The sequence below is a fragment of the Eutrigla gurnardus genome (genome assembly GCF_963514095.1).
Source record: "Eutrigla gurnardus genome assembly, chromosome: 18".
Classification (NCBI taxonomy): Eukaryota; Metazoa; Chordata; class Actinopteri; order Perciformes; family Triglidae; genus Eutrigla; species Eutrigla gurnardus.
In genome coordinates, this window is record NC_139929.1 from 6,143,257 (window position 1) to 6,167,065 (window position 23,809).

At 42.9% G+C, this 23,809-nt stretch overlaps 1 protein-coding gene across 1 annotated transcript in view; it reads left to right on the forward strand.

Annotated features, from left to right (window-relative positions):
• Positions 1-23,809, forward strand: part of pou6f2 (POU class 6 homeobox 2) — a 61,017-nt gene that overhangs the window by 15,382 nt on the left and 21,826 nt on the right. Inside the window, exons 3-4 of the mRNA XM_084033271.1 lie at positions 3,398-3,617; positions 17,821-18,140. Coding sequence (XP_083889397.1) covers positions 3,398-3,617; positions 17,821-18,140 — 540 coding nt within the window. The remainder of the gene's footprint in view (positions 1-3,397; positions 3,618-17,820; positions 18,141-23,809) is intronic.

Genomic DNA, 23,809 nt, shown 5'->3' on the forward strand with positions numbered 1-23,809 from the left:
ATTAAAAGCACATCTCTGATTACAGACACCCTCGCTGGGCAAAGTCGCTGTTCCTGTAATAGATAAGAAATAAACACAATAGGAAAGCATCTCGAGCAGGCAGCAGTTACAGTCTGAGCCTCAGCAGGCGGCTCTCAACAGTCACCATCTAATATATTAATGCTGTCAGTACAGTCTCTGTGAAGCTAACGCTTTTCAGAAACAAAGGCGCTCCGCGTGCCATACCCAATTCTCTTGTTCCAGGATCAATATGTTTTGATAGATTCTCGCTCCAGAGCCGGATATTGTTCGAACAACCATTATCCGATGGTAGTTTACCCAACATGAATCCACCTTCCTTCTGTTTCCCACTTGCAGTTAGGATGACAAAAGTCTGCTATCTGGGTGATTATGGGCAATTTCTCAGTGCCAGAGCTGCCAAGCAGATAGAAGGGCCTATTCTCCCCTGATGGGCAGAGAGGCTGGGTACCACATCCACGTCCTGAGTGGGGCTGCTTCCCCATCCAGAGCCCAACACACACCCAGTCTGTGCATCTGTGTGGGCCCTAGGAGACCACTTCTCAACACTCAGCTGTCAGGCCTGCCAAACACTGTACAACAGCACCTATGGAGAGGAAGAGTGAGAGTATCAGGCGAAAAGCCAGAAGGTGAACTGCTCCTAAATCTAGATGAGTGATGCTGGGGATTCTTGTAGTAAAAGCTTGTCATGTGGCTGCAGAGTCGAGCTAATTATGTTCTGCTAAATTTATTCTTATCTCTAATTTAGATGTGTGCATAGACGATGTTCTCGCCTCAGATGAAGATCATAATCCGTCATAAACTGGCACAACAAACAGCCTAAAGACCAACAGCTCTTGCATGCTTTAAAAAAAATCTCCAAAGTGCTGTCTCTCTGCAGCTGCCTGTGTGCCGAACAGCTGCCTGTTTCTCCAAAGCTGCCTGTAATGATAAATAAATCAGGGCTACATCTGATAATTGCAGAATTGTCTTTTAATGTTATTCTCTTCCATGTGAGCCTGTCTTTGCTGTCAAGCCTGGCAGTCTCATTTTGTTTGACTCCGAGATGAAATGTTCAAAGACCGTCTTTGATTATGTGTTGCTTCAATTCAAGATTAAATTTAGTTTAAAACACAAGATTAAACATATGTCACTTGCAGCTAACAGACGGCTTGTCTTTGTTTTTGTCCTTTGAGGATTCTTTGAGCTCCCAAATTATTCATTTCATTTTTTAAAGTTAATGGCACATGTCATTTCGGATGCTCTCAGAAGCGTCAGATATTGTCATTTGCTATGCGATGTTTGTGTATCAAAGCAAATGTTGAGAAAGAGGAGTCCTATATAGGTTGTATGATTACTCCTGCCAGCAACAGTCACCTCTCTGTGCTTTTTAAAAGTATTATTTTAACAGCTTAGGAACACAGACAGGTATTCATATGCCTCTCAGTATAGATATTTCACCCCAAAATCTCTGTGCGTAGTGGCTTTAAACCCGTGCGACCTCGTACCTCTTAAACTGCGATTGCATGTATGTCGGAGTGGGTGCAGGCGTTCTGCACCATGCAGGGTTATCACAGTGACATGCCTGTCACCTAGGAGCACCAGGTTTGGGGAGTACGGTGGGGTCTTCGCACCAGTCAGCCCACACTGCGTCCTGTTCAAGCTGCAAACGCACCATGCAAAACAGAAGCAGATAGCTGACAATTGTGGTTAAAGGCTTGTGAACTTAAGTCACAGTGGAGGAGTCAACACAGTGCAGCCAGGCTTGCCTAGCAACGTCTAAGGGCTGCTTTACTGTGGACACAACGCAAGCTGACAGTGTATTATTTTATTCCAAACAATTCAATTCGATGTTTAAACAGTAATTTTGTTGGATTTTTGCAGCATCCCCAGAATCTCTTGTCTCGTGCCTCCTGGGTAAATTCAGATTGACGTGCTCAAGCGCTGACATAATTTGAAAAAGGTTTTATCAGAATGAATACAATTTAAGATGTCATTCCCTGTGTATTCACGGAGATTTCAGCCGTGGCACAAACATTACCACTCCTGCCTCAAAGCCCTCGATGAAAAATTGTGTTGGTGTATTTCCAAACCGACTTCCTCGGTAAAATATATTTGAAGAGATCTTCTACTGTGCAAAATATTTCAGAGCGATACTTGTGATAACATATCTTTTCCTCTATGGGTATGACTGCAGCGAATCCACTTGAACTAATGTGAATGAATGGATACATGAAGAGTTGAGTGATGTGTTATATCCCTCATCAAAAGAGTAAAGTACTGCTACGTGTTTTAGAAAAGCACTGTGTATTTCAGGCACATTTCTGTGGTACATGGGATTTGTTCAATGGGAGGAAACATAAATCACTTGCATCTCTGTGAAAGAAGAATTCTCAGCTCTTTCACAAAGATTGGATTTCATCTCTGTCTGTACCAACGGCAGTGTGTGTGTTTTTTTTTACTGTCAGTCTGACACAGCAAAGCACAGAATTCATCTGCAAAACAACTGCATTCATCAAAAGTCATTGATTAGGGATGCAGTCACTTTGGTGACATCTGCTTTGCTTGTCTCAATCAAGTAGGATAGAAAATAGTGTATCTACATTCATCAATCAAATGTGATTTTCCTCAGTAAAACAAGTATTATGCAGCACTCAAGTAGAGGAATCGTATTTTATTAATAGCTGGTTTACCTGGTCTCATAAAGTAGTGAACTTTAATTATATTATGGGATTTATCATATTTTTGCCATATTTTATATATGATGTTATTTGAAAATATCCTTATTATTATTGTGGTAATGATTTCAGCCAAATCCACCTGCGCTACATACTGTACAGGTTTAGTTTGGTAATGGGATATTTTCCATTAATGGTATTACACTGTTTTGCAAATGCTAAAAAACTGTCTCTCTTTGTCAAACACACCAAATACATAAATATTTGACATATTTTGCAAAAGCAAACAATTCATTTAATATTTTGTATTTTTGCAAATCCCACTCAAGTGCTTTTTTATCGAGAGTATTTGGCCTTTTCATCTGTAGCATGCTGTAAATATAGACTGAAGATGACATGAATATAACAACTGCATTATTCTGTTAATAAAATACATTATATTGCAGTTACAGTCCTCTATCTCCCTCTTATAAATTCATCATCCATTGTTGCACACCAAAGAGCAAATCTGAATATGATCTCATGATAGTGTCACTGATTTCTAAGTGATCTATATTGGTAACAGGTGTTTTTACACGTGCATTCTGGGTGCAGGGGATTCATTATCGAATATGAACAGCAGTCCAAAAAATTGTATTTTTATGGACACTAGAAACTACCCATCTCTGATTTTATAATATTATATAAGGCATATGTGTGTTATATGTGTGTGTCTGCTGCAGTCTCTACTGGTAGCCCAGCAGCTGGCCAACGCCGTAGGCGGCGTGATGTCCGGGGCGTCTCCGGGCATGAACCAACCCATCCTCATCCCCTTCAACGCAGGCGGACACCTGGGCGGGCAGCAGGGACTCGTTCTCTCCCTGCCCACAGCCAACATCCAGAGCCTGGTGGCTGCTGCTGCTGCAGGGGGCATCATGACGCTCCCGCTCCAGAACCTGCAAGGTAAGAAAGAGGGCATAGAGAGGCTCATTTGTATGACAAAACAGGGTCAACGTGACATCTCAGGAACAAAGTAGAAAACTGCACTCTGAGAGGCTGATGGATGGTCTAAAACATCCACTGTATGTTGGTCATGTAATGAAGGCTTTTCTGTTTTAGTCCATCAACAACTCGTATGGTCCATTTTATGACGTAGAACACTTTCTGTCTGTTCTTTATTAAAAATATTTTACAAAGCTCTTGACCAGGTAAGAATCCTTTGGGGGTTTGTATCTCAAAAAGCTGCTATCCTCAACTCGCCTGAAGGAATAACCATATTAATTACAGGTCAACGTTTTGCAGTGCAGCGCAAAAGCACTTTCTGCCTCTTTCCTGTGCATAAGAGTGCACTGTACTTCACTTTTTTATCTTTTTTCCACCTCATCTGTCCGTCCACATGGCTGTACTTATCCTTGCCTTTTAAACTTTAATGCCCAAGTGTTCTCTTTTGATCATAGTTGTAAATGGTTTTCATTTTAATGTTTAAAACATTGTCTCTTTTATACCATTAGATTGAGGGATGAATGGGGAAACCATCAGTCATAAATCTTGGATGAGAGAACTGCACTAATGTAAAAAGATGCCAGGCTACATGTAAAGCAGTGTGTTTTTAGGCTGGAGATTACAATAATGCCAGTGCAGCGCAAAGTGCAGGGAAAGCTCCCCTCGTGTGGGGAAATGGATGGACAGATGCCCTGAGTGAGGAAATGTGGAGGTAGAAGCCTAATGGACACAAACATGCATAAATAACAGCAGCCATCGCTGTGGGCAGAGCTTTTAATAAACCTGCATCCATCCAGCGAGCCCTTCAATGTATCCATCAGTAGTGGATGATAATGGGCCCAGCAGGCCCGTCTGACTCACACTTCAACAGATCTTCCTCCTGGTGCACCAGGAATGACCTAGAGGCTTCAGTGATCTGATGAACTGATCGGCAAACACATTGTCAGGGTGTCAGAATGCCAAAACAAGCAGCTCTCAGTCATCCGTATTGTCCACTGACAAACAATCCAACAGACAGTCTGGAATCCAATGTCCTGATAAAATTCCCCATCCATGAGAGATAGCAACAAAAAAAAAAAATCTGTTGTGGAGAAATGCCTCTGTGGCAGATCTTTTTTTAAGGGTGTGGACTGACAGACTGCCTGTTCGCACGTCTCCTTATCTAAAGGGGATGCATTGAAGGGACCTCCATGGAGAGAAAGTGACACAAGTCACGAGTGAAGCTAAATGTCTTGACTGTGTCCGGGCGCCTCTGGCCACGCGCCGCTCCTCCACTCTCCCCTGTCCGAGTTCATCACAGCTCCGCTGAATGAGGCCTGCTGGCACAGCACCTCTGTCAGACAACCGCAACTCTGGCCTCTGCCCCCCGCGTCCCCCTCGCTTCCCCTCCCCGCCGCCCCCGGGTCTCCAGGCCTGATTAATCACACATATAATACAGCGGCGTGATGTCGCCAGGGAGCAGTCGGCTCATTTCACGACCTCGGGAGCAAGTGTACTTTACAGCACTCGCGCTGCTAGCTAATTAGCGTCAGATCAGACACAAGACAACTGTGAGGCGCAGTAATGAGACTCCAGGAGGAGCCCTGCCAATGGCTGTATTTAAATGTAATGAGGCAGCTAATGACCAACTAATAAGGCTGTTTATCTTGGGGAATGGGCGGTTGAGAGTGGAGGAAATGTATTCTTCGCATGCGAGCCAGCACGCTTGTATACCGATAGTCACAGTCTTTGCAAGAATGTAATGTTTAATACGTTGCATTAGATCAAAATTATCATATTTCACATGCATCTGTTTTAATGAGGGAAATTAAACGAAAAGATCAAATCAGAAGAAGCAGTAACAACAGCATCTTTTGATCACACGTTTTGATCATACTCATCAAAGCTGGCTCTGTAAGTGTTGACAAGAGGGAACCAGCTGAACTGCTTTAGGAGGGCAGCTCTCTCAGACTGTGATGAATAACTATCACTGTAATGGGGTTGTGCTATAAATTTGGAGCGGACGCTTAAATAAAACTGAGCAGCATCTTGTGGCAGACTCAGTAAACACAGGCACCAGTGTAACTGGTTATTTGTCAGAATGATTTATGCCTGCAAACATGCAGTAAAAAACAAATTCCCAATGAAACTAAACAAGGGAGAAAGTTATCTTTCGTGACAGAGTGCGCACAATTCTAGCTGACTTCACAGAGGCGGAAACTAGGTTGGGTCATGCTAGAGGTCTGTAAACATGACGGCTCATATGAATAAAAAAAAATCATATGAGATTTTCACAATTCCAAATATGAGTATGTATGACGGATGCAGACAAAACATGTGCAGATTTGTGTTGTTGTTGGATGTAACGCTACCATTCTGATGTATTTTTAATAGGTTTTCATTTCACATGATTTTATCACAAGCATAGCATGATTACCATACTTGTAAAACTAGTTGTATCAAAGCACTGTACATGTGAAGCCCAATGGGAGGATGCAGAACAAAGTCTCATCTGTCTACTCCTCTTGTCTAAGACTCACTCAAAGGTAATGCAAGAAGCTAGTTTACTGGAGCTCTTTCATATTAATAAGCATATCCCATCTTATTTGCTCTGAGCAGAAAAAACCAGGCGGTGCATCACATCAGAGAGCTGAGTTCTAATGGTGAGGTGAGAGCATTGTTCCTCTGTACTCGTCCGCAGGAAACACAAAACAGCACTCAGGCTTCCTGATAAAGGTCGGCATCCCACTCACCTGCGGTAATGAGACCCGGTGTCGGTGCCAATCAAAGGCATGTCTGCCGTTTTGATGAAAATGTTCAGCCGTGTCGTTGGTAGGTTTGCGCGTGTTGGTACGATACAAATTAGGGAAATCACTCTGCTCATTACACCACCAAAGGTTGGGCTCCTCGGGGAAGAGCCAAATGTTTCCACACTACTAAGACATGTCAGACTGCATCTCTTCTGCCTCAGCTGACTGCTGCTCCTTTAAGAGGTTAGATCACCGGGCCGGGCCACTGACTTAACCCCTGTCTGCTGTGGGAATGCCTCTGTGTCCCTTTTACCCACTACATTATCGAAGCTAGAGAATTTCAACCATCCTTTTTTTGGGCTTGTTGCTCATCGTGGGCTTCTGTTTCTCTTTGTGGAATCATATAGGGATAAGAAAAGACATGAGCTATTGTTTGTGTGCACGTTCAGCCAAGGGAGGAGTGCATTAGGAGGACCCAGAGCAAGCGCTCCACATTTCCTCACATCAACACCTGCCATCTTAACACAATAGAGGCCAAAACCCATCCCTTCTCCCTTATCACTGTTTAATTTGAAGTGTTCTCAGGCAGTATGTATTCCACGTCGTTCCTTTAATGATTTAACTTTGCTGTGGTTGTAAGATGACTCGCAGGGGAGAGAGCTGCATTAAATAAATAACAGTGATAAAATGTAGACCTCATACATTTCAAAGCTAATGCAACTAGCGGTGCAATAGGAGCAGCTGCACACAGTCCTGGAGCGGTAATTTGATTGATTTGTTGTGACAGCAGCCAAATAATTGAGAGTGAGAGGTGCTGCTGGAGATGAAGCGCAGGCAGAGACAGGTTCGCCAGGCAGTCCCAGCAGATATGGCACCCGGGTTCTCATCTCTGCCATTGATATATGCCATTGGTTTATTGTTTGTCTACAATGAGCAGCTTGGAAACGTGTGGGGTTACTGCCTTTGTGACAGTTTGGCGACGGAAAGGAGAGAGAAAAAAAAGCAAAAACCGCTATCAAAATGTGTTGAGCAGCGATGTGAGGGTTAGAATCAAACACACAAATTTACACCCTGGCTGTAGCGCAGGTTTACTGTACCTGCACGTATGAACACACAGGCACTCCCACGAGACCCATGATTTACACTCTGATGTCTTTTCTTGAAGCTGAGATGTAAGTAAATTTCCCCCCTGGCGTTTCACTTGTTGCAGACATGCTAATGATTTGTTCTGAATTCAAGAAACATACATTTCATAATTGCGCAAAAATAACAGTACAGATGATGCACGTTGTATTTAAATATAGAAAGACACCTTATTGATCCCGAGGGAAATTCAAGCCGATTCATATATACAGTCATATATTTATGTATGTGATTGAGATAATTGCATGTTTTTTGTCTGTTAGGACACAGTAGTGCTTGTTTGTCCTAACCTTCTGGGTCTCGACTCGTGTTTGGTTTCTGTAGATGGTGGCAGTGTCACTCTGGCTCAAACATGCCACAGGACAGCACGCTGCCAGAGCCTAAAATAGAAAGAAAGGCGGGGGGGTCTTCATCGCAGTGTGGAGGAAGACAATAATATTGTTAATCACATGTGGCTGTGTCTGCTCCTCCACAGCAAACCCTGACATCTGCCCTTACTGGTAAACACAAAGTGAGGCTTTTTGCAAACCTGCCCTAAACGCACAATCTACAAGACGGTCTCTGCACATTACCCAGCATGTCCGTCTGCACTGTGTATGCAGAGTGTAAGGCATTCATTTAAATGGGTTTTTCCGTAGGACAGACTAGGCTTTGAATGCCGACATGACACATTTTTAAATTAGCTTCCAATTACATGAATAATTAGGATGATGCAGAATTATTCCATATTAATCCTGCTGTTTTCTATTCCCATAGCTCCTCAGCTATAACAGATAACCCTTCCCCTGGTGTAATTAGGTTTTTAAATGTGAAACATGCATACTGTTGTGTCCACCCAACCGAATGACGTTTGCTTTAATCTCGATTATCTGATCCTTTTTAAAAAATCTCACTGACATCCTCAATAAATATTCACCATCTAAAATGGTTGGATGTATTGATTAGATGTCCCCAACAATTATGCCCAATCATTAGTGTTCGTCTTTTCATGGTAATAATAATCAGCGTTTCGTTCCTTTTGAGTAGGTCAGTCGATCACGAAGTCTGAGGTTTCAATACATGAGGGAGTTGTGAATCTGATACAGATTACTCTATATAATGGTGTATTGTTTTCATTATATTTCAACACTTGTAAAATGCTTCCAGTAAATGCCTTGACCACTTGGCCTCAGAGTTGTTTTGTAGAAATTACATCTCACTTTTTTCCCTCCCTTTTCCAGCCAGACTGTTTCCGAAAGATTTGCTAAAGGTCTGCCATATTTGCCGAGGCGCAATTCAGAGGCTTTCAGCAACAATCTGTAGTCAAGCATTTTAAATGAAAATTGATTTGTGATTTACATGGTCAGTGAGGGGAAAATGAACTTATGAAATGTTGTAAATGAAATATTAGACAAGGTGCAGTGGGAGAGAGCAGACAGAGATGGTAATCTTGTGGAACTGGAATTCCCGCCTGGCAGAACTGGGTGACATTTTACATTTATCTGTGTTCTGCATGAGTTGTAATGTTAATGGTAATTTTATGGGACTGAACCGGAATGAAATGGTGTTATCACCGATTGCTTCAAATGTGGAATTGTGTAAAGTAGCACAGCTGCATCCTTTATTTCCCATTCCCCGGTAATGTGAGTTATTGCATGATCTGTTCTCTAAGGTTTTTTATCAGTGTTTCTACTCGGAGCGCCTTAAATCACACACCTCTGCCACGGGAAGAAATACACACACGGCTGTATTTTCATATTAGTATAAATGCCGAAATAGCTTGTGAATGTTTCTCACATTTTTTAGGCAGGTCTTTGCTTTTGTTAATGCTTATCACAGGTTCTTTAAAATAAGATTCAATATGTTAATGGCTGTTTCCTCACATAAAGAAATATTGTTTTCTGTGAAAACCTGCTTACCACTACTATATGTGCAGCATCATTTTGATATACTGTATCCTCACTTTAAATATAACTCTATATAACATAATCTAAACGAACACCTTATCAGTATGGATCTATCGTGGACTTAATAATACAAGCAAATCAATGTAGCATTATGCTCTAATCAATATTACTTACACTCAGCCCAGATGTTCTAATTTTGATCGATACGTTGTGCAGTGAATGTTTCCTATTCCCACTTTGGGCCGTGTACAGCACGTATGGATTTTCATAGAGCTCGCCCCTCTACGTTCGAAAGAGAAAAAGAGCCAAAGAAACGAGAGGAACAAACGAAGTGGTCGCGCTGCAGCAGCAGCAGGGAGGCTGTGGGAGTCTGGGAGCGAGTCAGGATCACACAGAGGTCACTTTTAAACACGGCTCTCCAGTTCCACGTCTGTGAAACCAAAGAGTCTGCGGCGACGTTTGTCAGCAGATGGCATGGAACCAAACTCCGCACTAGTGGGGACGTCTTAGCCGCTGCTAAAAGCTATCTGTGGTTACTAATTGCTGACCAGGGCCTAATTACCTTAATTAATGGCTGAGGTATCTGGGGGCCAGGTTTGCGGGGGCTTTTATCACTATCAGTGCAGCTTAAAAGGTCCCGTAGGAGGCCCGGGGAGTGTGTTATGTCCCGTGGGTGCTATTTCTGGACTCACTGCAGACACATCACAGATGGATCCTGTGGCATCAGTACATTATAGCATGTTTGGTGGGGGAGATATCTGTTACTTTCAGATCATAAGCAAACCTTGCTAAGTACATCTCAGGCTAGAAACGGAAAAGGCTTTTTTTTGCCGTTTCTTAACATATTTTCTCCCCCATGCACACAATCCCGTTTCCTGAATTACACTGCCGTAATTCACAATGACAAAGTAGACTTAGCACCTTTTCCCACAGACCGTGGGGGGTTTTGTTCAGTGAGCTCTCACTGTGAAATTAGCCCCGGTACCTTCGTTTTCCAGCTGCAGTGAAATGGTTAAAAGACACAGATCAGCCAGTATGAAAATAGAACTGATTCAACAAAATCTGCTGCTTCCTCTTGCTTGCACCCATCCAGAAAAAAAAAACCTCCCCTCTATTCTCCCATCCCCCCACCCCCCTTTTTTTCTCCCTACTATCCCATCCCCACCCCCTCCCCCAACCCCGTCAGGCACCTTGTCCGCATCTGAAGAAGGCTTGTAAGTTTCGGGTGCATACATTTCTTTTGATGATATATTGTCCCGGTGCGGAATTTCATTTACTGCCGCTGCCCTTTGCTGAACCTGTTGCTAGTCAGTGAGCACGATAAGCGTATAAGTAGCATGCTACTTCATTCATCATACATCGTTCTGGGCTCTCAAATATCTCATATGCGATTCAGGAAGAAAACTACTAAACCGGCACAAAGGATCCCACCAGGATCAGCTGAGGTTCCATTAAGCGCTGTGTACAAAATAGAGCACAGTTGGTTCTTGTTATCAAATACACATTTTCAGTGTTGCATCTACAAAAAAACAGAATTACGGTGTACACATTGTTTATGTTGCAGAGGGGCGAAATGTATCTCAAGTGCAGTGCTCATGTTGTACATAATTCCATTCACATTGCATTTTGAATGCATGCATTGTGAAATCTGTTTTTTCCCTCAATCACAGTGGCTGCCCTGTGTTGTATTAAACAGCATTAATAATCACAAGAGGCTCAGTGTCACTCAGAAGTCTCCACATCACTAAGGCAGACAGTGTTGTGCTGCTGGGCATGTTGTGCTGTGTGAAAGTGCTTACACGCTCCCTCAGACAACCAAAGGGAATAATTAAAGACAGAAGATGGAGGCAGAAGAATGGAAAGCAAATCCCATTGTTTGGGGTTATTTCATCCCACTGAATTTCTTTTTTTGCACTTTCTTTCGCTCTCTTCTCACATTCCTCCCCAAATGCACTGTGGGTATGTGGTGCGTTATCAAAAGCATATGTAAGCGAAGCAGCGCAGAACAAAATCCCTATGATGTCCTCCTCATACCCACATTGTCTTTTGATTATTCTACAATCATTTTATATCTGTGTAAGTTGGAAAGGAAGGGAAGGCTTAATAACCCCATAATATACAACACTGTAGCTGCTCAGAAACCACAACACAAGATGTGTTTCAGACAATTTGAAAAACAAGGTGGCTCATTCTTCATTTGTTCTCCTTTTCTCTAATGGCATAATTTCTTCAAGCCCTCAAAATCCAAGTTGTTACCAAAATAATCCACAATGATATTCAAATTTAAGGTGAACTAGACTATTAGAGCAACAATGCTCCGCTCCGTGTCTAGAGCAGTAAATGTAGCCCCTCAATCTCTCTCAGCTTTTACTGTCAGTCAGAGAGCACTCAGTCATCTCCGTGCATCAGGACCGCAATATTGATTTTTCCACCCACTGAAACAGCCGCATGAACATAAATTTTGCATGAGGCTTTTACTTGCGGCCTCTGCTTTGGTCTGACGACACATGATGGGACCATGAACACGCTGTAATAACCCAGTCTGTCCTGCCAGGCAGACAGGCTCTTTTTTTTTTAAGGGGAGGGGAGGGGGTCCGGCACCTTCTGGACTCTGAAGGACAAAAGTGAGGGATCTCTGTCTGCATGCCACAGTATGACAAACTCTCCATAGTATTTAACATGAGAGTGAAACTCCTCTGTCAAAAAGCAGGGAGAAATCCCTCAATGTATCCAATTTGTGTGCTCATTAATTTGATTTTAGCATTTTTTTTCGAGGTATTAGCGTTAAATATAGTTTTATCGAATTTTTGAAATTGAAACATCCAGAAAAGGAAAAAACAAACAGGATTCATTAGTTAACCAAATGCTTCGTCATATCATTGAATAAGGTTTTGTCGTAAAGAACCACATTTTTATATTTAGACCTTGATAAAAACAGAATTTTTGTTTTTTTAAGTCAGACCAATTAATTTCCCTTATAAATCAACCTTTAAGCGGAGAGAGTCCGACTCATTTGTGAAATAAACTCGCAGTCTTTCGTTGGAATGAAGGCATGCACACTTACAGCCTCATTATAGGTTGACAGCACAGGCCCATATTAAAAGGCAGAATAAAGCTACAATATGTTTTTCTCTCTCAGGTAGGAAGACATGAAATTAAACTAGACCTAACTTTGCTTGGGACCCCCTGGAACTCTCCCAAGGGCCCCTACAGGCCCCTGGACCATACTTTGGAAATCAATAACCTCGCGTAAACATCACACAAAAGGGCAACATTATCAAGCACACAGGGATTTTCTTGTGTGTGTAACATCTCCATGGAGATGATTTGATTCTTTGAAATGCTTCCCCCAGAGTGAGAATCCTACAGCACAGCTTGATATTGCCTTGCATCACAAAGTGAAAGCATTATCTCTGGATCCCTACAAGCGATGTGGTTTACTCTCTAAAATCCTGTGGCTCTGCGACTCCACTCAAATCTTAACTGCCTACTTTTTCTCTTTTTTTTTTTTTTTAGTTGTTGAGTTTCCCTGCAGCAGGGCTGAAATTGTGATATTGCCGGCTGTGGCTCTGAGTAATGTTTTTATTCAGTAGTTTGCTAGTTCCTTTAGCGTTTCATTTTCTCCATGTTTATTCCAGCCAACGCCAAGCCAGGAATCTATTTTCCATTCCTTTAACGAGATTACCAATTATGTGGACTCAAATCTGTGTTACAATTTTAGGTACTTTGCTTGAGAATTTCCAATTTATGCCACTTTGTACTTCTTCACTTCATTTTAGAGGGAAATATAGTTGCATTTAAGTGAACAAAATGTGATGCATTATTGTAAATCTAACTAACCACATATATAAAATAAGGATAACGCAACTTGAATTAATGCATCAGTTAAAATAAGTCACCATAACAGTTATAATGTTGCCAGTTTTTCCACATTATGAGTACTTTTAATATTTGAATTACCTTTTGTTAACAATACTTGGTTTAATATTCATATTCAGTTAAATATTCCCACACGTTTCTTGCTTTTCTGTCTTTTTTCATGCCGGTTTATTTTTTAAACTACCTTTGAGTCTGGTTACTTGTAAATGTTTATAGTTCCTAGGCTATCCGATTGACAGATTGATCACTAATAATAATTAATGTCTCGGTTACGTGGATGGGGTGTTATCAAAGTGACCAACGGAGATAAAAGTGAACTATAGAAATGAGAGCAGACACTGTGATGTTATCCACTTCATCAGTGTGCAAGTGCTCCAATCTAATCCGCAGAGTAAAAATGACCTTCCTTTGACCACCTTTGTAATTACCAGATCTCATAGAGGCTAAATCTCCTTACCTCCAGTGGAGTAATTATCAGTGTGACTCTCTGAAAAGGCAATTGAGACAGTGGTTTATGGACTCCCATAGCGGAACGTGAGGCAGAGCCGTAATGGGGAGCTTGTTTGTCCCTTCTCACCTCTCTTGTTAGAGAATGACAGCTGTGTTTAGACTACAGCAGTTCCTAAAAATACAGGGTGGGTCACATTGGACAGTTTCATTTACTCTTAACGGGCTCATCCGCAGCCTCAGATTATCTCTTAATTTACAGCACACTCCAATGATGCCAAAGACGCTCAGATGCGATGATTTTCTTTGATTATGTCTCTATGCTGAGTAGAAGATGTGACGAACATATTCCCACACCAACTATTTCTTTAAGAAAGGCATTCAGTGCACATATACTGATCTTACATAAAGGAGACTAGATTGTATTCATCCTTGTGAACTCAATACATTATTATCAAGGTATGTATTGAAGGTTTTCCTTTTCGACACCCAGAAATCTTGAATTCCTGCAACATGAGTTGATCACATCTGGCTTCTTCTGACCGTGCTTTATGCTCTACGGAGTCCTTTTGTGTAGACATGATGACTGAAGTCATTTTGGCCTTGGCTGGGCATTTTCTAAGGCTTCGTAGAGACCTTTCTGGCAAGTCTAAATGCATTCATACATATTACTTTTTATGCAATGCATTTACATCTTTGAGGTGAAGCGGGTTTGTTATGCAGTTTGCATCTTTGGTGCATCTTATGCCATTTTCATACGTGCACGTTTTTCAGCATGGAATTCATGACCCGCACGGTACTCAAAGTTCACATTTTGGTTGAGTCGCTTACAATGTGGCGCATTTATAAAAAAGTTTGACTTCTGCCCCCGACTCCACCTGTACACAAACATGCGCACACACCGACAATATATGAGATAACCCTTAGGAAATAGTTTTAAACGTAGGTGTTGTGCATTGAGAGGAAAACAAGGAGTCGAATCAGCCCCAGAGAGAAAAGTGCCGTAATAGGGGGGTTGGCAGGGACTACTGAGATAGCGCTGGTAATGAGAGAGCAGGCTGCTTCCCCCCCACCTTCACTCCACAACCGCACAGGAAACAAAAATAGCATTTTGTCTGACGAATGAGCCGACTTTGACCTAGCCTTTCGACCTCTGACAATCAGTCTCGCTTCGTCCTCCAATACTTCAGAAGCCGGGGCCGGGACAGTCAAAGATAACGGTTGATTTCTACTGTGGCATTAAAGCGAAAGAAGAAAGAGAGAGAGATGGCAGACACTCTCTCAAAGCACTGAGGTTGGAGGCCGTAGGCTTCTCGGTGCTGGTGTTTGTTTCACAGTCCCAAATGATGGTTGTTAAATGGTTAAATGGAGCACAAAATACCACAGTTCAGCTTGTATCTCATCATTTAGCTGTGTGATTCTCTTCATGTGATCTGGCTCATTCCTCATTATAAGCATTAACATAGGCGAGTTGTGACAACAGTGAAAGTGGGACCCCTTGCTCTTACACACACCCCCTCAGGCGCCACGATCAAGTGGGAGCGCTGCTTGCGTCGCACTCGGAGAACTAGTGAATATGAAACACAACAAAGAGACAGTAGGAGATATAATGAGCACTATAGGATCCCGGGCACCCTTTTGCCCTATCTCCATCGCAAGTGAAGCTCCCACTCTCATCCTCGGCCTTGTGTCTGCTGGAGGAAGAAGCACAAACAATTAGCTGAGACAAGCCATTTGGATTATGTGCTCAACCACAGCAATCAGACAGCTGTGGTTAAAAGAATGAGCTTCAAAAATGCCAGATGCCCAGTTAGAGGGGAAGGGAGGGTCAGTGGTCCTGACAGTCTTAACAAGATGACAGAATTTATAAAGCACTGCTGTTAAAGAATATAGTACCTGCGGTGTAGCCCTTATAATAAGGCCACATGGGGCTTCTTCCATATTCCCTCTGTATTTGTTTTCTTTTGCCTCATATTTTTTTGTTGTACCTCTTGTTCCTTGGCGTAATGGTTGGCTGCAGGAAATTTTCCAGTCGTCTTTTGATCTTCGTCTGGTTTCGATAATTTTTTGACAGAATCCCTCATTTCACCCCCCCCCCCCCTTTTTGTTTCTCCGTCTTTGTTCCCTTTTTATTCCATCTTTAAATAGGGATCAACATTTTGTCGTTGCGAAGTTGCAACGGGAAAAAGAGCCGGTCCTGTCAGGGGCTCGGCGTTTGCTAGACAACTTGCCCCAACATTTCAAGTGAGGATTGGACTCTTGCCGTTTGCACAGGTGATATATAATTCATGACGGGGGTGTGAGAGAGGTGTCAATGTGTCAGGAGGTAGAAGAAATATAAAAGTGTACTATTTACTGGCCAAGAGACGCTGGCTTTCTTTTGCTGCGCTTCTCCAGAGTGAGGAAAGAGGAGCATGATCTGATGTTCATCAAATGTTCATATGAGCCTGTCCTGGAGTCGTAGTGACCACACTAATCAAAGACTTGTCTGTCCTGATGTTTTATTAATCTTTCATGAGGCAACCATACTTAAATTATTTAAGTGCATTGATTCTGTATGTATACAAGCTTGTGTATGCCTGTGTTCACAACTGCTTGGCTGAATTATCAATAGATGTTCACTAACACTTCTTTGTTATTCAGTCCTTTGTGTTTCGAGTCATTTTAATATTTTTCTGGTAATGCTGTAGATATTCAACTTGTCAAAGAAACCAAATCTATAATTAAGGATATTTGGATATTAAATGCATCTTAATGTATATAATTTAGAGAAAAGTATTTTTTGTGCAGTATAATTAGATATATTTTAAATGTACAGTTAGATTTCTTTACTGGATGATGCTCAATAAACATATTACAGTACATGTAGAGTATGCTGATGTTGAACCTCACTCTATCATCTTTTAATCCTGAGTCATCTGTTTCTTTCATCCTCCTTTTTTCTATACAAAGCTGTAACATCACAAAGGGAGCAGATTAACTGTCTGTAGGTCATTTTAGTTACATTATATTCTAAAATTTAAAGGAATTTAAAAAAAAATGTATATACTCCCTTTGCATTTAGCATGCCCTATAAATATGTTTTCCGTGCAACTGTATACATGCATTTCTTTTTCCAAATAGAAGATAGTTTCTTTTAGAGATTGTCTGGTGTGTTTAGCTGAGAAAAGGCTGTTGATAGCTTTCTGAATGTGATCACAGGTATAAAAACCTTTTCTATCCATTGTATTTTGTGGAAATGGAGTTTGCCCTTTTTTCTATTTAAAGTGCTGTGAAGGTCAGCTTAGATGTTGTTTTTTTGCCCAATTCTCCACATATAGTATGACGGCTGATACCCTGAGTAGATATTATTTGTTGTCTGTGTTGTGGTATGGATTCATGTGTAAACTGATGATGATGATTACCATGAAGTTGAGGTGTACCTGCACATCGTTCACACCAAGATTTATTATATATTTGAGGTGGACATTCTGGGTCCTTGGAGGTTTTTGCATGCTGGTGTTGATGCAGACTGGCTCAGCCAGTGTTAAACGTTTTTTTAAACAGCATAAAAATGTATAAGCATTTAAATGTAGAAATTAGGTTCTAATGGTGAGCCATTATTGGATCCAATTAGTTAATGGGTTTATTTCTGAAGTCTTCCAGTGAAGATGGATGTCTCTTTCTTATGAGATTTTAGCCATTAAACCAAAGATTCTGACATTCTCCAAGTGACAATGAAGACTTTTGGCTCCGGAGAGAGCTATTATATCAGTCAGGCTTGATAGCTTTGTCCTCCAACTAGCTAAATTAAATTCACTCTATCATGCAGGCTAAAAACCCTGGAGGACCTTGTTGTGGCTCCATGCAATTTACATCCGTCTCTCACGATTCATCCTATGCATCCAACACCTCTATGTGTACAGTATTTCCATCTGAGGTGTGAGCATATTCTTCAGGTAATGAGGGCTTCATATTTATGTGCTAAAACACAAGTCATGTTGTCCGTCCCAATTTCATTTGCGTTTTTCGCACTCTAAAAGCAGTCTCGGTCTCCAGCACAGAGATGAATCAAACAACTCGCTCTTCTTTCATCAACAGCTACCTCATCACTGAACTCCCAGCTCCAACACCTGCAGCAGCTCCAACAGATGCAGCAGCACCACCACCAGCAGCAGCAGCAACAACAACAGCAGCATCAGCAGCAACACCATCACCAACAGGCCCTCTCCCACACCCAGAACCAGCTGTCATCCCAGCATCACATCACCCCACCCAACCAGCAGCAGACCTCTGTCCCGTCTCCAGGCTCTACCTGCTCTTCCACCTCTGGACACCCGCAACACTCTCCGCCGCACCGGCCCAATCAGTCGCCAGCCCGCAGCCTACCTTCGCCCGTCACCCCACCCATGCCTTTGTCGGTGAGTCCATGAACTGCGCCAATCCAGCGCATTCTGATACGTAAACTCATAGAATTACCGCATCTTTTGTGTTAAATTAAGGCCCCATTTTAATTTCATTGTATATTTTTAAGTTTAAAAAGATTTCTAAAGTTGTGTTTTACAATTTTATGTTGAATGACAACGAAACAGTATTTAATGTTGATTTGATGTTCATGACTGATTTAATTAATCCGATATATCGGCCAGGATCGGCAGTAATATTTATCCAGTATGTAAGACTGTTGATGATCTAATATGCCATTATTCGCAGATACAAGTGTCCTAGAAATAATCAGCTTTCTTTAGCCCATTAATATCATTATGGACAGAATTAATTAATTACGTCACCAAGACCATATAAATTACCTGACTAATCAGTTACTTCACATTTGTAATTCATGTAATTCACTTAAGCAGTATACACAATGCGTGATTCTCTGTCGGCGCTTGATATTTATCAAGTGGCAGCATTTGAATGGAGGCTGGCAGCTCTTCTGTCTATGAGCTATTAGAATATGCATCCTTGTTGCGAGTTCATCAAACCTCCCAACCAGACAAGAAGCACAACTCTCATCCTCAGACTCAGGTGGGGTTCTGGGTTTATCTAACCCTGGACCTACCGGCTGTAATCAGTCCTTTAATGTTTCTGCTCTTCCTACTCAACCTCCTTTTTAGTCACTTTGTCTGTCCATCCATCTCTGCTCTTCTGTCCGTCTGGCTGTCACCGTGTGACGATAATAACCTATTTTATATCCCCGTGGTTTCATTTCTGGTGGAGACCGGCCAGGGTCGCCTTTCTGTCCCCGGTCACATTCATCAGCGTCAGACCCTTATTGGGTTGTGGTGCAACCTTCTTTATGGCCGGGATGAGTTGGGCTATTTGTTTCCCCCCCTTGCAGCCCTCTCCGGCCCTGTCACGGCCTAGTGAGACTCAGCAGGAAAAACAGCCTCTGGATTTAATGGGCTCCACAGGCTAGCCGCTACATCGCACCAAACACACTGTCCAGTCTGTCTGTGGATGCAAGGGCTACCGACCACAATACAGATTCACACATTAAGCTTGCATCAGGCAATGCACGCAGACCTTGGATAACAGATGCACTACAATCAGACTATCCTACTTAAAAGTGTGTGATTTACTGCGAAACTACTGCTTTGTTAAATGTCCACAAACGTAGCAATGTTACTTCACGTTCCCTGCATTGATAAGAATGAGACCCGTAGCTTTCTCCAGATGGTCTTCCTCTACAAAAAGCAGTGAGGCTGATTATGATGACTGAGGACAGACCTCCCTTGAGGGGGACAAAGGGGCCACATCAGGTATCATTAAGATATTGCCTCATCAAATAGGATTATGAAATACGTGTACGTGTGTGTGTGTGTGGGAGGAACAGAATGGCCGTAAAAGGTTTAGTTTCTCTGGGTCAGTGCTGGTGTTGTCAAAGAGTGTGTCACCCAGCGAGGGGCTCGCCCAAGGACAGGTCGCAGCCTCAGCACCCACTCAAAGCTGCAATAGGATTTAAACAGCAGCACCGCCTCTCTCTCCTCCTCTCGCCTGGGTCAATGATTGGATTTCCACTCCCAGAATCACTGTGGTCAATTCACAGAAGTTTTTTTAATTCAGGTCCCTGAGCAGAGAATTTGTCACAAATGAATTTGAAATTGTCACCGTGATCTTTCTTTTGTTTGTTTTTAATTGAAGACACAGAAGGGCATTTCTAGTGTTCCCATGCTTCACCCAGAGAAACTGGTCTGTGCAGTAAAAGTCAAGTCATAATTACCATAATACAATCAGAATTACACAGATAGCGCCCCTATTTCCTACTATCATTATTCAGACGTGCAGAATCACTCAGCCATTCAGCTATTTGCTGAAAATACAACACAGAGCTGCGGAGAGACAAACACTCATTATGTTCCAATTAATGTCCCATTGTAATTCTCCTCTCATGGGACATGTGTGATCTTCTACATAAAACCATAGAGAGGAAATCCTGAGCATTCATTACATCCCCAGTGTTTTTTAGTGTTTGGTGTTTTTTTAATTTTGTGAAACAGGATTGGCTCATTAATATCCCGATTAGAATACAAATCGCACCACAACAGACAGTGTACCCTTGAGTCAATGGGCTGAACTCAGATTACCGCGGCTAATTTGGTTAAACGGAGTCAGAATTTACCTTTCCGCCCCCGCCCTCGCCCTCTCCGCTCCCCGACGTCCAGAGTACAGTGAGCTGCTGCCTGAAATAGCCACCACAGTGATGACAAATAGACGGGGGGAGATTATGAAATTTGCTTAAGTGTGTTAATGGGCTGATTGCGGGAGCCCGCTGGATTTTGCTGGAAGTTGATTGATTAGAGCTGCGGGTTTTCTCCACGCCCGGAGAGCTCAGGGATTTGACGGGGGGAAAGGCGCTCGCCAAGTCTGTTACACCGGAATTGATCTTAATTAGATCTGAAAGACCTGCCACAGCAGAATGGTCGCGGCGATTAAAATGAAAAACAGGAGAAATTACTGATCAAATTAATCATAATGTCGGGCTACAGCTGTAGGTCTGGTGTAATTTGCCACTCCAGTGAGTTACATCAGCCCAGGCAGGGAGAGGAGAGGTAGTACATACTGATCCGTGGCAGCGTGAAGCTTAGGCCAGCCTATCAACTCTTTTATTCCAGTTCGCCTGCCCCGGACCCTCCTGACCCTGCTGCGCCATCCAGTGGGGCCCAACATCTCTCTGTCTTTGGCTCTGATCTAATTAGTCACTTCTTTTTTCTTTTTTTTTTTGCCAAATCCTTCCACATTATGTCTTTCTCCATCCGGGAGAGTCATCTCCAACACCAGCAGTGTTGAAGATGACTCTTGTCATAGCTGTCTTGTCACCGGCATGTTGTGTGTTAGCAAATACCCTTTGACCTTGGTGTAGTGTCTGGCTGGCTGGGTTTTTGGGGGGGGCCTGGCGGAGATAGAGGCGTCCCGTCTTCCTCCTCCGTCAGACTCCTGCCGTCTGTCTGTGTGTCTGTCTCGACTCCCTTTCGCAGTCGTCTCTCCTTGATCGCTGTCAGTGCCCCACACTGGGCCTGTCCACTCTCCATCCGCACACTCATAGGGGTAATTACAGCCTAGGGGCCTGCCTCCTACCCCTGTGCTCCACAATTTCCCACCAAAGCGTCCACAGACATCTCTCTTCTTCCCTACTGCACCCCGACATCACAGGACCGCAGGGCCTCAGACCCACAAGTGCTGCAATTACCTGAGCCTCTCCTCTATCCTTTTCTCTCTCTCTCTCTCTCTCTTGCTCTCTCTCCCCCCCCCCCCCCCCCCCCCGCTCCCCTTACTCCCCCTTGGCTCCCTCACTATTCCCTGGCAATCAGCCTTCATTAGAAGCCTCTGGTGAAAACCCATCGTCACCAAGGTCAGCGACTGCCAACCACGACGGCCTTTCAGAGGCCTGGCTGTCTGCACTCTCCATCTCTCCTCACCTCCTTGCCATTCTGCCCTCCTCCTCCTCCACCACCACCACCTCCTCCTCCTCCCGTTTGCTCCAGCATCCTCCTCAAGTCTCGGGCCCATATCTGCTGCTTTTGTCTCCAGCTGAGGCCCCTTCAGACACTCATGTCACTTTTTTCCGCTGCAGTGCACTTTTACTTATGTCAACCGTTGTTAAAATCACCGCTGTCCAATTTGCTCCAAACGTGTCTTTTTTTTATGGGCAACAGGCGTCTCTCCCATTATATTAACATGTGTATTAAATGAGCCCTGCACATCGATTAATTGATTTTCCAGATTAGCTCCACGTCTGTTCAATTTAGCGAAACGGGCCGCCATCATTCCACGGGGTATTAAATCAAAATTAAAATGACATGCTCAAATGTAGACCCAATGGTTTATACTATGGCTTGTCAATGAAACTGGCAACACTTAAGTTGAGGAAAGAGTCTATTATCTCAATGTCTCATAACTCAACTGTGGTGTCTCTGGTTTGGGAAGAGATCACAGAGTTTATTAATAGAAACATAATTTTATGGCTGTCTTTTGACATATTTTTACAGTGGGATTTAATTGCTTGATGCATGTTGGTCAGAATTGTATTATTTAAGAAAGTCACAACTAATTATGTTTGTTAATTTAAGGTTTTGGTGAAGCGCTGGGCCATTGCTAATAATGAGGGCACTGATGTGCTCCTTATTTAGGCATTTTTTAGAAGCAGTCAGATGATTAATCCGGTAAATAAGAAAAAGAGGAAAATGTCCTCAGGGGAATCTGGATTCATGATCTCACTATTTCCTAAAATCCTGGAGTCTCTGGTTGTGTTCTTCCATTATTTTAAGGTGAAAAAAGAAGTCTCACGTCTGACCATCAGCCACGATAACACCTGTTTTCTAATAAAACTTTTAAATATGTATAAATGCTATGTGGTGCCAGACTGTGCTGCTGTGAGCATGAACAGGCCCTCAGCTCTCCAGCAGCTCAGCCCAGCCTCTTATTAATGCACAGGAGATCCGGCTCTTAAGAAGGCAGAAAATTGCCTTACATAACAAGCGCTCCACAATTTAGAAATACAAATGTGCACTGTTGACTGAAGCAGAAAATAAGACTGTTGCCCATCAACAGAACCACATTTCATATGAATAATTATAAAGCATGGGAGCTAGATGAGGAAAACAACCTGACCATGACAGCTCTACTACTTTTATTTACTCAAATGAGGGATTAGGCAGGAAGAAAATCTACAGACTTAAGGACCAACGATGAGCCCTGAATTTATAAATAGGGAGAAACTTAAATTTATCATATGTCAGAAGGATGATTTGGAAGCCGTGGCTGACTTTTAAAAAATAATACACCTACCGGCTGCACTTACTTTTTGGCTTTTCTGGTTTTGTTGGGTTTTCAGATCTCACCTCAGTTGATATTTTATTCACTTTTTGAGGTCAGCGATTCTTCTCAACGTGGCCCTGCTTCTGTCGTAGTGGTCAGAGGGCTTCCAGCTCCGACACCCAGCAGAAAGGCACATCTCCCCGATCAGCCCACATGCACATTGGGGGCAACACGTATTAGTCGCCCACAGGGGAGACCTCAGATGGAGTACCAAGCAAGGGCTCACCTAACAGAGGATAAGGAATAGGGTTTCTTTAATTATGAGGCAGGGCTGTGACATTGAGTTCCCCCCTTCCTCCTCCAGCAGGCTCCCAGACACTGTCTAAGTGCTCCGCTCCGCTGAGGAGGCCAGTCCCCCCGCGGGGCGCGATTCCACTGCCTGTAATTTCTGATGCCCATTAGTGACCGCAAACAGAGCACCGGTTCACACAAGGAATACAGCGGAGCAGTGCTGCCGCGCTGTAAAAAAGACCCTTCTAATGCAATGTTATTGCATTATGCCCTCCTCATAGACCAAGCCAAAAGTCCCATTTGTGGTCCCTGCAGAATATAATCAGAAATTCTTTTTCCGTCATGTTGTCGGCCGCGGATCTAGATTTGCTATTTTTGCGATGTATAGTGGGCAGCATGAATTGAAATTCCTCTAAACTGTCCTCTGCCCTGAACTCTTATGAGGTGCATTTTTATATTTTTCCTAGTGGGCGATTTTAAGCCCTTTTCCATCACGGGAAGGTGAAATTGATGGTTTTGTAAATAGACTCAACCAGAATGC